Here is a 16,479-nt window from a genome sequence, read left to right as displayed (position 1 = left end):
GTTTCCCCCCCCTGGTCTAAATTGGAGGGCTATTTCAGGCACCTTGCCAGAGGGTTATTTTCTGTCTTTGCTGATGTTTTTCAACCCTGTCCCTTTCCAAACATAGGGCACAGTAGCTGATGATGAGTGCTTCATCAAAGGCACAAGAGCCTTAAAATGAGTTGGGTGGGTAACATGCTGAATGAGTGCTTGTGGGCTGACATCTACTTCCCAATAAGCGCACATGAAACATGCCAGGATCTCCCACTGGCTAGACCTCCATGCGTTGGATTTTATGCACAAGTTATGGCTCTGCATGAGGATGTAGAGAGAGACTAGGGCTGCCAGTGGGTAGGAATGGAAGGCACAATCTCACTCCTCAGCCATGTGCAAAAAGGCCGGGGAAAATATTGCCCAAACTAGACCATTCTGTTGTCTACTAGAGGTGTTTTCTACTTGCCACACCATGCTGGTGTAGTCTTTGAAAAACAATGTTTTAGGTTTCAGAAGATTATTGACCCTTTCTGCATGGTGCTATATCCTCCTACAATGCAAGACGCATCACACTTTGCCTTTCCTATCATAAATCATCTGACTTTTATTGGTGAGTCATCTGCTGACTCTTAATAAATACAAGACCGTTTGATTGTATCCTTACTCATCGCCTTCTCAGGATCAAGTGGGCCCCTGGCCTTGAGGGCGATGTCAGCAAGTGCAAACCACACCAGTTTCATTTATGCATGAAAGGAATCTGCCAAGCAGTCCGGGATGACACAGGCAACAGTCTTGATTATGAAATTTCATCGTGGGATTTCAAGTAGATTGGCTTGGAAAGCTTCCTCAGCTTCTCTTGATGTCGAAAAGTACGGCCGTGCTGCTGGGCGAGACCCATGGGAGGCAGATGAGTCTATGAGAAGCAAGGAGAAAATAATTTTTAAAAACCCAAACGATTGGAAACTGCAAAAAAAAAAATCAGAAAACAGACACACATGCAACCAGTTCCACCCCCCTGCCATAGCCCAATGAAGGGGGTGTTGCATGTGGGCTTGGAAGAAGTGGAGTCACATCCCAGTTTCTGTCCCCATAAAGGCATGCCATGGTCCATCTTTTCACACCTTAGGTTGAACCATAGCTATGTTTACCATGGACATGCATTTCTGGACCATTTATCTCCTCCTTCCTAGTGTGTGGAGGAAACAGTTTGGTTTCCAAACCAGAGATCATTAGTGATTTTGCTCTAAGAAATCATGATCAGTAAGTAAGCTAACTTTGGCTTTGGGAGCAAACAAACCAGTATATCTCCTTCAGATTTAATGCTAAGCCAGGGTTCCTTTCCCACCCCTTGCTCCAGAAAGGGTGAGAAGGAACCAACTGACCAAGATTAGTATTTTCACCATTTACTGTTACACTGAAATAAGACCAGAGGTTCAATTCAGATATTGTGCTGAACCATGGTTTCCACTGACCACCGTTCAGAACCCAAACCATGAAGTGAGCTTCCAAAGGTACAGGCAAACCATAATTTAGAGCTGTGGGTCTGCTTTTGTATTCTGTTCGCTCCGTGCTCATGTCTCTGAGCCAATGGCCTCTGGAAGCACAACAATGGACGTAATCATGGTTTGCCAATTCAAACATTCTGCCAAATGAGGGTTTGCAATCCAATTTCTGGCTGTGGTCTCTGATTTCCGAGCCGATCTCAAAAATGTGGTTTATCAATTCAGCCTAGGTTCTGAGATCTGGGGAGTAAAATCATGGTAAACACTGTATGGGCAGCGGGGAAACAAATGGGTTACTGCCATATTGGACCCCCACTTGCAAAAAGAACTGAATGCTGACAGAAGGAACTGTCTTTGTGACTGTCTGTGGGCTGATAATTAATATCATTTGAAGTCTAAAAATTTGAGAATCGGTGCTACATGGTAATTAAATATCAAGCCAACATCCTGATTCTCCAAGCAACTTGTGTTACTAAAAGACATCATTTTAATGACTCTTGCAGATGTGGGAGACATCTTTGAAGATATACTCCTGATTCAATCTGACTCATATGCTTAGCAGTAATTGTAGGATTGTTCCTGGAGAAGCAAATGGGATGATTCAGTAGCTTCTGCCTAGAACATGTGGAATTCTATGGAGTAATGGGGCCAAGATATTCACATCAGGTGGATTTCTACTTACAGGCCTTGGATAGGGGATGTGATAGTGAAGTCCTATCTCTATCCTCGCTGTGCATTCGTCTATACATTGTTTAATCAGCTTCGGATCTGTTAACTTCTCAAACAACATAAGACAAAACAGAAATCAAAATAGAAAGCTGTGAATCCATGTAGAAATTAGCCATCTCAAAAATCACCTTGCAGGGTTCCCCCCTCCCTCTCCCACTAGCCCAGGCAAGGACATTCTATTGATTCTATTTATTAAAAAAATAGAATCTGAGGTTGAGGCTGAGGTTGATGGAGCAATGCCCCATTCACCTTAACAGACCAGCCTCCACTGGGCCAAGTATCAAGGCAGAGGCGGTTTTAGACTAGCAGGACCGCTGCGGTAGCACTGGGTGTCGGCCTGCCGAAACAATGCTGCAGAACGGATCAGGAGAGGTTGGGGTGCCAAATTTTAGCATCGTTCAACGTCCGCTGCTGATCAAGGCCACACAGCACACTCGGAAGGAAATTTGTGTGCCTAAGTGCCATTGAAATCAATGGGATCAAAGAGCGTTGTTAAATGTGAGGTACCCATATCTCTTCTCTGGAGCAGCCCTTTGATTCCAAATTTAACTCAGAGCAGCTCTTTGTTCTCCCACGGAGTGTCTAATTTGAGCTCTTTTCGCGCCTACCCGTTTGGACTGCGCTGCCTTTTAATTAAATTGTAGGTCTACTTTTGATAAAAATATATATCGCTCACAGTTCAGGAAAGCAAAGCCATGGGGTTTTTTGTCTCCCAAACATTCCAAAGGAGGAATTCTTAAAACAGAACTCGCATGCTTTACATTTGAGCCTTCGCCTGGTAGTCATAGGCGAACAGGAATTCCATGCAAGTGAATGAGCAGGCTGGCAAAGGAAGAATGGGTCACTACAGTCCACCTCTTGCTATGCTATGCACAGAGCTGGTGTGGGGTAACTTTGGCCTTCCAGACATTGCTGAACATGGCTGAATCAGCCGTGCTTGCTGGGGCCGATCAGAGTTGCAGCAGCATCTGAAGAAAGGAAAGCCTCTTCCTCCACAGATGGAAATCCAAGAGGCTGGTTGGAGCAGGGATGGAACCCCCTGTTTAGCCAGCCTGCCTGGCAGAAGGCATTTTTTGTAACTAGCCTGCTAAGAGGCTCCCTGCCTGGACTAGCCTCTCCCACCTCTACAGCCAACATGAAAACACAGGCTACTGAACTCTTAGGGGGCTAAAAACCACAGGCTTTTGTCTTTGTGCAGCAATAAAACTGCTAGCAGGTTTGCAAAGAAAAGCAGGGTCTGGTCTGGTTTCAAACTGGATGAAATTTCAAATTGACAGGGTTTCAAATTGGATGGAGGACAGTGATGAGATTTCCTGCATTGCGGGGGGTTGGACTAGATGTCCCTTGGGGTCCCTTACAACTCTACGATTCGACACAGTTGCATCAGATTACAGCCCATTACGGTGGTATTTCACCACACTGATCTTCAGCTGGTCCTTCAGGACCTACAACTGGGTTGTGCCCTGTGCTAAGGCCATTTAACCAGGAACTGCTCTGTGGGAAGGATCCTGATTGCTTTTCAAATGCTGGTATTGTTGTGGGTGGGTATGTGGTTTTTGTTGCTGTTGTTTAAAAACAACAACAGGTCAGAGTTTTTTTTGTACGCCACCTCAGTAGGATTTACATCTGGATGGAAGGAAGAGAGGGATGTCTGAGCCGGTGCAGAAACTAGCTTATTCTACAAAGGTGAGATTCACATTTGTTACTCTGCCATAGCTGTCAATGTTTCCCTTTTTCCCTTATTCCGAATAGGATTCCTCGCAAGAAAAGGGAAAAGTTGACAGCTATGTACTCTGCCCCCTTCGGCATATGGCCCCACCCACCAGCAACATGTGGCCCCTGGGAGGCTGCCAAGAAGGAAATGTGGCCCTTGGGCTGAAAAAGTTACCCTACCCCGACCTATGATTTGCTCATTGGCAGACGTACATTTGGGGCCCCCTGAAGCTTGAACTGTCATGGGAGCCCCTTCGCAACTGATAACAAGGTCTGGGTAACCACTGCTATCTTAACAGATCACAGATCACCACACCTTTACAACATCTGTGCTGCTGACTTTGGGATTGCAACTCAAATTGGGTCTAATAGACCCCAAATTTTTTACTACAGTTGCTTCTGCATCCCCTCCAAGATTAGGGACCCTGAAGCTTAAGCTTCATTAGTTTCATAATAGATCCTGGATTTGTTTCTTCCATGGGGAAACCCGATGATGATCACAGTCTGGTCTAAAAAGAAGCAACCGTCTGCATATAAAGAACATTTGCCCTGTCAGCTGGGACAGAGCGGGAAGAAGCCAGTCCTCCTGCCATCTTCGATGCCAACTCAAAACCCATAAATATTCAGCAAGACAAACACTCACATTTTTATTCTTTAGGAATAACGTTTTTGCTTCATTTATAATGTACTGTTTTTCTTTGATGGTCTCTTCCATCTGGCCGGATGCCGATTGCCATTTTCTGGCGATGCGAAATATCTTGCGATAAAGGCCAATAACTTCTTGACGGGTGACGGGCGTCATCTAGAGAAACAGGGAACAGACCCACCAACATTTATGCTTGTGGGGGTGGGAGGAGGCCTCCAAACAGATGGGACATTTTCACATACTCCTTAATTAGTTTTCAAATATTTTAATGGCTCTTAGCTGAACACAAAGAACCAGAAAAGACAGAAAACTACTATCATCTGCCAATGACAGAGAACATTTACTTTCCGTGTTCCAACTTGGGGGAAGGAGGTGGGAATCCCAGACCCTCCAAGTGTCCCTATTTTCCAGCAACAGTCCCGGATTTACAGACGCCGCCACGGTTTCTGATTTGACACCGGAATGCCCTGTTTTTCCTTAGGACGTCTCTATTTTCAGTAAAGAAATGTTGGGAAGCTATGGAATTATCAGATCCCTGAGCCATCTGAAGGCAGCCCTGTATAGGGAAGTTTTTTTAATGTTCAATGTTTTATTATGTTTTTATATATGTTGGAAGCTGCCCAGAGTGGCTGGGACAACCCAGTCAGATGGGCGGGGTGTAAATAGTAAAATTAGGACGTCCATATTTTTGTCAGAGAAATGTTTGAGGGTATGTCAAAGGGCATGCTGGATCCAAGCCAGTGATCCATTTATAACACGAACACATTTGACTCAAGAACGATGAATGCAGATCCAACCTACGTCTCAGAACAGAAGCTTGTCTGTTGTTCGGGGTTTCTGGTCTTTTAATGCCGGAGGTTTCTGTGAACTCAAGACTAAGTTTTCGTTGTCTGTGAATCCAGACAGCGATTCTCAACAAGATGGGCACAATACTCCCTTTCTTAACTGTTCTCGGCAAAGGCGACCTATTGTCATTTCTCAAGGAACAGATGGCAAATGTTTAACTAGGCTTTGGGAGGCTGAAGGAAAATGGTGGTCTTTCAGAACGGCTCAGAAACCGGCCAAGCCAGATTGCCTGTCCCACAACAGGGGATTAGGGGGCTGGATTTGGCTGGTGCAGTTATTGGGCAAACCAGATTTAAACCTCTCCTCCAATGAAGGGACCACAGCATCACCGTGAATACGACGTTTTCTGTTTTGGAGCTGGACTGGGCACTTGGCCACTGTTCAGCACTCTGGAACAAGGATGGGTAACCTTTGGCCCTCCAGATATTGCTGAACTGCAACTCCCATCAGCCCCAGTAAGCATGGCCAATGGCCAGGGATGATGCAAGTTGTAGCAACATCTGGGGAACCTGTGGCGCTCCACATGATGTTGAGTTACCACTCTCGTCCTCCCTGTCCATTGGCCAAAATCGTTGGGGCTGATGGCAGTTGGAGTCCAACAACATTTGAATCATATAAACATAGAATTGTAGAGTTGGAAGAGACCCCAAGCACCATCTCGTCCAACCTCCTGCAATGCAGGGATCTCAGCTAAAGCATCCATGGCATATGGCCAGCCAACCTCCAAGGAAGGAGAGTCCACAACCTTCCAAGGGAGACCGTTCCACTGCTGAGCAGCTCTTACTCTCAGAAAGTTCTTCCTTATGTTTAGTCGGAATCTCCTTTCTTGTAACTTGAATCCACTGGTTTGAATCCTACCTTACAGAACAGGAGGAAACAAGCTTGCTTCATCTTCCATGGGACAACCCTTGAGATATCTGAAGATGGCTATCAGATCTCCTCTCTGACTCCTCATTCCAGGCTCAACATAGCCAGCTCCTTCATTTGGAGAGCCACAGGGCCCCCATCCCTGCTGCACAAAAATGCTCAGCAATTGGCTCAGGTGTGCAGACCTTCGGCCCTCCAGATCTTGCTGAACTATAACTCCCATGATCCCTGGCCTTGAGTCATGCTTGATGGCTGATGGTATTTGGAGTTCAGGAAAATCTGGAAGGCTGACAGTTCCCCACAACTGTACACTAAAGGCACAGCAGCTTCCTAATTTGAGCTCAGAAAGCTTCAGAAAGGAAACCCATTTCTAAGATCCCTCTGGGGTTAGGAGGTCTCCCGCTGTCTGCCTCTTAATACCACACATCCATGTGTGCACAGGAACACAGGAGGCTGGCTTATACTGAATCAGACGCATTGGCTCATCTATCTTAGCACTGTTCTCACCAAGTGCAGGCCAGATCGGGAGAACCTTTGGTTTTTCGTCCAGCCCCATATGGAGATGTTGTGGGTTGAACCTGGGACCTTCTGGATACAAAGCAACTGTTCTACCTTCCTGCGGAGGAATCACATCAGCAGGGGACGTTCTGGCCTTTGTTCTCGGCGCCTGCTTAACGCCACTCTTGGGCGCCTTTCCAAGAACGGCCGGTGTCGGGAGTCCCCATTTCGCTGTCTTAAGAGCTAAATTATAACACTTAGCTGAAGTGATGGCCCACAATTGCTCTGCAGCTGGGAGCGGTGACAGATCATCATTCACGGCTCCGCACATTTAAGCTGCAGCAACAACGGAAAAGTCAGTGGGTCAAATTCAACCCTGGGGTAAAACACGAGCGAAGAAAGCCAAGAGGCCTGCCGCTGTGGTGGACATTCAGCAGATTTCCTAGTAGGAAGAATGAACAGTTGGCATGCTTCGCCCCCCGTGACATTGAAGAGAAGGAGGATTCTTTGCTTGGCTGAGAAGATCACCTTCTTTCCAGTGCACAGTTACGCATTAAACTATCAAGTCGTTTGGCATGAACAGGATTCATTTCCCCCCCTGCGACAACAGCTCATCTGGTTTAACGATGCCAGGAGCAGGTGGGCATTTCAAACATCCCCCTCTTTGTGCAAGATACTTGGGCAAGCTTCTGTTTCGACTAGTGCGCTGGGATTTGAGCAAAAGGGGAACGGGATTAGGGCTGCAGCTGCTGAAGAGGTTGCAAGCCGGTTAGCAAGGCACTGCTCTGATCTTTTGTGTGAAGTTGGGTATTTTAGGAAGCTGCCTTAAACTGAGCCTTGGTTCCACCTAACTCAGCAGTGTTGGCGCAGACTGGCAGGGGCATTCCAGGGTTACAGAGAGGGTTCTCTCCCAGCCCTACTGGGTGATGCTGAGAACTGAACCTGGGATCTTCGATACGCAGAGAAGATCCTCTACCACTGGGTTGCAGCCCTTCTTGTCATGTGGGGTTGATGCCTGGAGGACCACATTTGCCTCACAGGCCTGAATAAATCTCTCGGGTGGCGCTGTGGGTAAATCCTCAGCGCCTAGGACTTGCCGATCACATGGTCGGCGGTTCGAATCCCCGCGGCGGGGTGCGCTCCCGTCGTTCGGTCCCAGCGCCTGCCCACCTAGCAGTTCGAAAGCACCTCCGGGTGCAAGTAGATAAATAGGGACCGCTTACCAGCGGGAAGGTAAACGGCGTTCCGTGTGCTGCGCTGGCTCGCCAGATGCAGCTTGTCACGCTGGCCACGTGACCCGGAAGTGTCTGTGGACAGTGCTGGCTCCCGGCCTATAGAGTGAGATGGGCGCACAACCCTAGAGTCTGGCAAGACTGGCCCGTATGGGCAGGGGTACCTTTACCTTATTAGATGCGAATGCAGCCAATATCTATAGGTCCCTGATTCGTTCCTGTGCATTGGCAGCTGTGATTCTGAAACTCAATGTAGTGGTGAATGTATTAGGCTATGGCTGGAGAACCTGGGTTCAAGTCCTCACTTGGGGAGTCTTTTTTTCTCCCTGAACAGTAGAGAGGGGGTGGTTTTCAATAAACAAAATAGCCAATCTTTTAGAAACGGTCTGGTTGGCCATAGTCAGAAGCTGGATACTGAACTAGACGGACCCATCGTTAAAAAATAAATATAAAAAGCAGCAATTCTTAGCACTGGGCGGTTCAGAGGAGCAAGAGATGGACCTGCTCAGGAGCCGCCAATGATCTTGCAAGGACTTCTACCTGCCCTTCACTGCATTTCCTAGTTGCAGAAGGAAAACACTGACTCAAGCTCTTTTCTAGAGAAATCCTTTCATTGCTTCGAATACATCCAAGATGTGCTCTGTCAGGAAAAAATGCACACGGATGACCTGAAACCAAAGGCAATTTGGATAGTAACATTACCAACCATGGGGTGGAATTGAGAGAGAGAAGGATCATAGGCACATTTCCTTGTTTTTTTTCAAACGTTATTCTCTCTCCTATTTGGTGACATAATTTAAAAAAGAAAGTTTAGAACTCTTCAGCCTCTTATACTTTGCACTTGTGGGGTCGCCTTACCCACTCGGTATGCCCACTCGGCCGCTTCGATCTGCGGAATTGGCACTGCTAGAGGTGCCACATAATATTTGTTCCACACTCATAGGAAATGAAACTTTTACTGTGGCAGCTCCTATATTTGGGAATTCCTTGCCTGTTAACATCAAGCAAATGCCTTTGCTGGACTCTTCCCATTGTCGCCTTAAAACATCTTTGTTTAGGCAAGCTTATCCAGACATACAGAAATCGATTTTTTTACTCTCTTTTTAGCTTGCAGCTGCTTTTGAATGTTTTTAATACCCACTTTTAATTGTATTTAATGATAATTTTAGTATTTTGTTCTGTATGTAGACTGCTTTGAGGTTCTACTGCATTCAATTATATAAATTTTGTTATATAAATAAAAAGAATTCTGATGAAGACTAATAGGACAAGATTTGCCTTATTCCATGTTTAAAAATGCAATCAGACAACTGTTTCCCACCTCCTAGGAAATTCTCCCAAAACATCAATACATGTAGAATTCGGTCAGCGCTGTAGCCCAGCAATTTAATTTCACCTTATAAGTCTCAGCAGCATGAACAAAGTCTTTTCCTGGAACTCTTCTTTTATTTATTTTTTCTTCAGCACGACAAATGACCTTCTCAGCTATCCCTGCACTCATTATAAGAACGAGGCATCCAAAAATATACAACCCAAATTTGGAGCAAAATAATGGATTTGCACTTCTTATTCATTTTTGGCCTTTTGGCAAAGGTGACTAAGCACTCAGAAAATAATAGAAATTATCAAGTACTGGGCCAAGGCCAAAATAAAACAATGGATCTAAATATTAATGAAACTAATTATTCCCCACAAATTACGCTTGCCCATGATATGACCAGTTCCTTCCTACCTCCCATTGCTTTGACTCAGATCAACTGAGCCCATTCAGAAGACACGCCAGTAATGCTGAGGGCTTCTGAGTTGCAGTTGGAAAGCCACATACACACAGCAAGTGCTGCTCTTGCTCCTCTCCTTATTTCAATTTCGCTTATTGCTTTCAAGGGTAGGCTCACATTTTAAAACAAAGGCTTCCCTTACGTTCGTGGGTTTCTTTTGCGGACTTCAGCTTTGCTCAGTTGTCACTGATGTTTTAACTGCTGGCTTGAATATAATTTAATTTAACTTTCCCATCAGTTAACACCATCGGTGGGGCAACTGTGGCTCTACCGATGTTGGAACCCAACTCAAAAGAGTCCCAGCCAGCATGCCCAATGGTTGGGGGTGAAAGCTGTTGGCTCCCAGCAACAGCTGGAGACTCCAAAGTTTCCCCATTCGTGGCTAACGCCCTATCTACCTATGACTTATGGGTGGTGGTGTTGAACACGAGATGGTGTCATGGGGCAACAGAAACTAACCCGGCATCCATTCAAAATGGCTACTCCCAAAGCATTCCGGGAAGTGTAGTTTGCAAAGGGTGCTGACCTCACAGAGGTGCAATCCCCATCACTTTTAACAAACTACATTTCCCATGACTGGGGAAAAGCTGTAACTGTTATAAGTGGTGTAACTGTGCTTTACATATAGAGTGTAGACTTCACCTGCATGTTACATGGAAAGCCTGAGTTTCAGGGTATAGTGGCGGGGTGGGGCGGAGCCCTTACGTTTTCTGATGGGAACTTGAACGGCATATAAATCATATTAAATAATAAATAAAAATTTGAATACAGAAATGCAATGCAAATCTGCATCTTTTCAGGAATGGTGGTGGGCAATGTGTTAGGGGTTCACCATAGGAGACTAGACTCCCAATGGACTGAGATGGTCTCAAGCAGCATCTTATCAACTCCCAATCACAACTAAGCCATCAGGCTCCGCCCCATGGTTTTCAAGGCCCCGCCTTTGAGCTCCTTCAAGCCCCACCCCCTGAAAGTGAGGTTGTCATGGCAGCTTCAGCAGGCGAGCAAGGGCACAGCGCTGGGAGGAGATGGCAGGGGGTGTGATTGATTGCCAAGAGACCCAACCAAGGCGTCAAGGTGTTATAAAGGGGTGCATTTAGGGGGTCATGTTCTTCCTCTCTTGGTTGACATTGGCGACGCCATTTTGTCGCCAGGCCAAGGCGCTTTGGCGCCCTCTAGAGGAGAGGGCAGGAACAACTCGAGCGCTCTAGGGAGCCCGAGAAACCATCTGGGCTGTACCAACATACGAAGGGGGCGGGGGTGGCGAGTGCGGAAGGCCACACCCACAACCAACACCTCATTTCAAAACGCTTCCCTTGGCCTCCCCCGTGACACGCCCACCCCCCGTGAGCACTCCAACCTTCCCTTACCTGAGGCAGGCATCGCCCTTCCCTTCCCCGCCTAGCATAGTTTCACCCGACGCGGCTTTCCTCCCTTACTTACCTCAGAAGCAGGAGGAGGACGACGGGGGGGGGGAGCAGGGGAGTCCAGCGTCCCCTCTTGCCCTCACGGCGTGCGGCGTCAGGCACGTCGGCGCGGGCGCCGCCCTGCGTCAGCGCGTCGCCAGCTGACTCCCAAACGGACACCGCCCCCCGGAAGTGATGCAGGGGAGGCTGAGCCCGAGTGGGAGCCCTGGCCGCTGTAAGGAGCTGGTGCGGAGGGGTGAGTGAATTGGGCTGTCTCTCTTCCCGTCCGTTTCGGGATGGGGCTGGGGAGCCTCCCGTCGGTTTTCCCCACCCCCCACCCCCACTCCCTTCCCTCACACACGGGCTCCCTGCCCCCCCCCCACCTTGAGCAACTGCCAAGGTCCTCAGCTCTCCCCCCCCACCGCCCCCCTCTCTCTGTCTCTCTTCCCCCTTTGGACTGCCCTGAGTTAGAAGGGGCTTCGGGGTGGGGAGAGAGGGAGGAGGAAGATTTGAAGCCCTGGTGGGGGGATACGTGTTCCCTTGGAGGGGTTGGGGTGGGTCATGAGGGGGCCCTGAAAGTCCCCATGAGGGAAGCAGGGGCAGTGGAGGAAGGGGGTGAGAGAGTCTTCCATCCCCCCCCTGCTTCCAACTTTGGGGCGTGTAAATTTCCCTGACTTCCCACCTCTCCCAACACCCCCACCCCAAATATAAGTGTCTCCTCCTCCCCTATCTCAGAAGGTGAGTTGGTTGCAGTCTCTAGTCAGATTTTGTGTCTGTGGAAGCTTCCCCTCCTTTTAGTTAGGTGTTAGGATCCGCTTGATCTGGGTGCATTTTTACTTGGTAAATTCAGAGGTTTGCTTCCCACCCCAGGATGTGTGACTAGGAGGATGGGATGGCGTCACTGCCACTTTGTGTCCCAGGGTGAGTTTAGATTGGAGTGGTATTAAACCCGCCCTTATTCACAAAATTGTGTGGTTCTTTTGTTTTTTGGTGGGAACTCGCCCTTCCCCCTTTAAAGCTACAAAGTAAGGATCCACCCATGGTCCAATCCTGGGCAAGTTTTCTCAGGGCAGGTTGCCCAAATTCAAAAGGGGCTTACTCCCAAGTAAGTGTGTGGGACTGCACCTTTTTAATATGTGGCTTGAAGTGGTGGCAGGGTGGAAGCTGCTATTTTAACCATCCTGGTGTGCTCAGAGTGGGATGGTTAAACTGTGGTTAAACACATATGCGCACACCACTTTCTCATAAATGTTTGGAATGTGTGGTCATTGGTTTTGGGTTTTTCTTTTTGAAGGAGGCACTTCCCCCTTTCAGAAATTAAAGATCGTTTAATATGCAGAGGCAGTTGACACTGATGTTTTTTGGTCATTCCGCCTACGCTTAAATCCATCCCAAACACGCTTTCGCTACCTCCCCTATACTGTGAAATATTGTAATCTGTGTTAGTCGTGAGCATGGAACGTGGATGTGGTTTTTCTTGTTCCAAATGAATGTCCCCAAGTGAGAGGAGGAAAATGGGAAAGTGTCAGTCCCTTCCCCTCCACGCCCCCAAAGTCTGGCACACTGACACCTTCACCACCACCACTAGTGCAAGATCACCAATCTCCTGTCTCCTCTTTCAGGAAGTCAATTTATTGGACTGTGGTCATAATACATCATTTTGTAGGTGCTTCCACAATTGAGGGTCAGATAAAGATGACCTCTTGTTGATACCTCAGTGATGAAGAGGCTGTTCCCTTATTTATTTCTTTAGTGTCATCTACAAAAAAACAGGTATGACAGGTCCGTGCCCTGAGGAGCTTACATCCTGAAATAGACATGAGACAAACAGCAGAGGAAGTGAGGAAAAAATGAGTAGGAGATCCATTGTGTTCAGAAGACTTGCACACATCCTCAGGGATGACCAAAGGCTTCCTGGGAAAGGGCTCAATGCCCTGGTTGTGGGCTTCCCAAAAAATTCCAGGTGACCACCACCAGGAATGAAATGCCGGACTAGATGGGCCTTTGGTCTGAACTAGCAGATCTTTTCTTCTGTTCTAAGATGCTGAGGATTACTTAATTTATGGGGTGGAGCACTCAGTGTTCTTGACTTCGCTGGTGCCCTAGTAGTAGTATAGACTTCTCGTTGCCACCTTCATACAGGGTGAGGTTTTGGGGTGACAGCTCCGTCTCTGTTGCCTTTTCCCTTTCAACAAGTCTCTTATTAAGTAAGAGACCTTTCCTAGTCTGCATCTGTACCGGATATGCTTTTAGATGTTTTATCGCCTGTGTTTGATGGCTAGTAGCCATGGTGGCTTTGCTCTGCTTCCTTGCAGTAATGCTTTTGAAACCACAGGAGGGAGAGCGATGTTGTGTTTGGGTCCTCCTTGGGGGCTCCCCAATCTTTTTGTGGTGCTTACTCTTTTTTGTGTGGCTCAGGTACAGGATCCAGGTCTCAGGGAGGAGCTTGCAGTGGTTGTCAAAGAGATAGTTGGGTGTCTTTTTCTCTGAAGAATTAAGGGATAACAACGAAAGTGCTTTGTAGCTAGTGAAACGAGAAGTGGGATTTCCCTAACTGTAGAAAATGTGTTCCCTTTTTTTTAACTGGCTGTGTAGGAAACGTGCAAACAAAACGCCACATTCCAGTGTGGTTTGCTTTTCCAGTCATTATTCATATTCTCTTCCTATCTGAAGGGTGTGGAGGTAGATTTTTTTAAAAAAGCATAACACCCTGCCCCCAAGGGGGTTTAGTGTTTACGCGAGCAGTGAGTTCAGAGGTGTGTTTTTAAATAAAGTGACAATATTCATTTTTTAAAAAAGTTAATACTAATAACCTAAAATACTTCGGTTTGCACAATTTGTATTTCTTTGTTTCTGAAATACTGGCCTTTGAGCTAAAAAGTTGTGGCCAAGTAGGTTCATAAAATACATATCTCTTATAATTTAGATTTAAATGCAGCCCCTAGATTTTTGTCTTTTTTTCTTTCTTTCTTTCTTTCTTTCTTAAAAAGCAAATCCTCTTAAGGTGTGCATTTCTGAGGGTGTCTTTTTTAATGAAAGAGAACTGCCAGTATAATGAAATGCTGCTCTTAAAAAATATTTTGGACAATCCATTTAAATCAGGGATGGCTAGTGGATATTTTGGATTATCCATTTAAATCAGAGATGTTCTTCCAGCCATGGTTGGGCAGTCCCACCCATCAGCTCCTGCCAGCACGATCAAGGATGATGGGAGTTGTAGTCCAACAACAGCTGGAGGGCCACAGGTTTACCCCTCCACACACACATTTAAATATGCACGCAGTGGTAACAGGATGCCAAGGCCACAGTGTTAAGTTAACCAATTTGTGGCAGTGTAATAGAAACGTGTTTGTTAATGACAAATGGCTAACAATTGTTGCAAGCAGTGGTTAAGCAAACATTAACTGGAAGTTGTTTCCTTTTACGGCTACCATTGAGAAGAATGTTTGCACTCTTCAGGCAATCTGGCCAAAACAATTGATGCTCTGTCTCTTCCAGAATGGCTTTGGACTCCAGTGGGATGCCTATCCCTTAAATTCTTTGAATAGACTTTCGAACCACAAATTTCCTCTAAAGCTCCTGGAAGCTCTGCTTTTTTTCAATTGCCTTGCTGTGCTACTCAGAGCAGAGGTGGGGAGACTGTGGCCTTACCAAATGCTATTTTTATTAGTATTATTGCGTTTATATCCCACCTTTCCTCAAACAGCTGAAGGTGGTGCACATGGTTCTCCCCTTCCCTGTTTTTTCCTCACAGCAACCCTGTTAGGTATTAGATATTTGTTGTCTAGCTGACAGCCAACTAGGTAGCTTCATGGCACTGAACTCCTAAAGAAGAACTTCATCTTCCTTAAGACTCACAGATCACTTTTTGCACAGCACAGACTCTCAGTTGGCCTTTCTAATAGAGGTGTATTCTATCCAGTTTCATTAATATTGGAATTTGGATTTTTTTTTAGTGGGTCAGCATGGCTACCTTTGCTCTTCCAGTAGGCATCTAATTCCAGTCCTTCTTCCCATCCCCAACTGAGCAACTTCAGTGATGGAGGGCTTAGCAATTTTTTTCAAACATTCAAGAAAGGGTGGTAGCTTTGGAAATGTATCTCAAGCCCAAGGGCTAGAGCAAGTTGCATATATTAGCTGCATGTAATTACCATAATTTGTAGGTCATTTCCACAAATGTGCTGGGTGCCAACTAGCAAGAGACAGATACGTTTCACTCCTGCGATAATTCTGGTTTTGAATGGTTAACATCAAATATGCAAAACCCTAGCCCCTCATGCCACCCAGCCAGTGAATCTGAATAAGCTCTGGAGACCATGAGATTTCCAATGCTCCAAGCTAACGCTTCTCCCTGCCCCACTTTAAGCTTTAGCATGAAGACCAAAGCATGGCCCAACAAACATCACTTTTTAGCACTGTTATGTGTGGTGTAACAGTGCTAAAAAGTGATGTTTGGATTTAGACGTTCTCTGTAGCATCAGATGTACAGGCTGCCTTTATTTTATCTTTACAAATGTTGATATTTTGAGCCTTCAGTAGTAGTAAGAATTTTGATTGTAATATAGTTGTCACATAGGCAGCATTCAAAAGTTGCCAGACGCGTTTTGCACCTGGCTATTGGCCACTTGCGACCAAGTGAAGATGCCCAGGCGTCAGAATGGCACCTGACATCTCCACCATCTGGAGCTGCATGCCTGGGGATCCTTGGATCTTGACAGTTTTCACACACCAGCAACACATCTTGTAGAATTGTACCTGATCTATTTTATCTGCACCATCAGAATGAATTTCAGGAGCCAAAAGGTCATATTGAAAAATATGACCTACAAACCATCAACTAGACATTCCGTTTTGGATGCTTCACTGCTGATATGCATTAAAAACTGGCAAGAGTTTTAACAGTCTGGATGGAAGGGTAATAATCAACAAGGAAGGTGGGTGGGTGGGTGCGTACCATCAATGTTGGGTGGATAAGATTAGGATCTTAACCACTGGACAGGACATCTTTCCCAGATTTTTACCTGTAACTGAAAACCTATACTATCTCTCCTTTTTAAATCATAGGTTCTGGACTTCATGGATGCCCAGCCGTGCTTTGAAGACTTGTGACCACTGCTGTTGGGCTCATGGTCTATACACTCACTGCGAGAGAAGAGGCACCCTTGGAATACCCTGCCAGAAAGAACCGGGTATGTATCTGCTTCTGTAAAGATCTGTGCTGCTCAGCCTTAGGAGGTGGTGGGGAGGAGAGGGGGAAATGCTCCCTTAGCTGTGTTGTGATTGCAAGTC

The 16,479-nt window shown here is 46.4% G+C and overlaps 2 protein-coding genes across 4 annotated transcripts in view; one reads left to right on the top strand and one right to left on the bottom strand.

Moving 5' to 3' along the window:
* Nucleotides 1-552: 552 nt before the first annotated feature.
* Nucleotides 553-11,360, bottom strand: LYRM1 (LYR motif containing 1). Its single transcript, XM_028707104.2, has 4 exons — nt 11,228-11,360; nt 4,561-4,719; nt 2,158-2,250; nt 553-886 (listed from the first exon to the last, which is right to left on the bottom strand). The coding sequence occupies exons 2-4, from the start codon at nt 4,717-4,719 to the stop codon at nt 770-772; spliced, it is 369 nt and encodes a 122-aa protein (XP_028562937.2). The 5' UTR covers nt 11,228-11,360; the 3' UTR covers nt 553-769.
* The window catches only part of DCUN1D3 (defective in cullin neddylation 1 domain containing 3), a 38,362-nt gene continuing 32,663 nt past the window's right edge, over nt 10,781-16,479 (top strand). Inside the window, exons 1-2 of one of the 3 annotated variants that reach the window (XM_077918541.1) lie at nt 10,781-10,861; nt 16,255-16,379. The gene's annotated coding sequence lies outside the window, so the exon portion shown is untranslated. Of the gene's footprint in view, nt 10,862-11,343; nt 11,447-11,599; nt 11,929-16,254; nt 16,380-16,479 lie in introns of those variants that run through there. The other 2 variants (XM_028707093.2, XM_028707094.2) reach the window with 2 other exon arrangements.

The sequence above is a fragment of the Podarcis muralis genome, chromosome 14, assembly GCF_964188315.1.
Source record: "Podarcis muralis chromosome 14, rPodMur119.hap1.1, whole genome shotgun sequence".
NCBI lineage: Eukaryota > Metazoa > Chordata > Lepidosauria > Squamata > Lacertidae > Podarcis > Podarcis muralis.
Note: the sequence above shows the minus strand (reverse complement) of the source record. Positions and strands in the feature narration are given on the sequence as shown.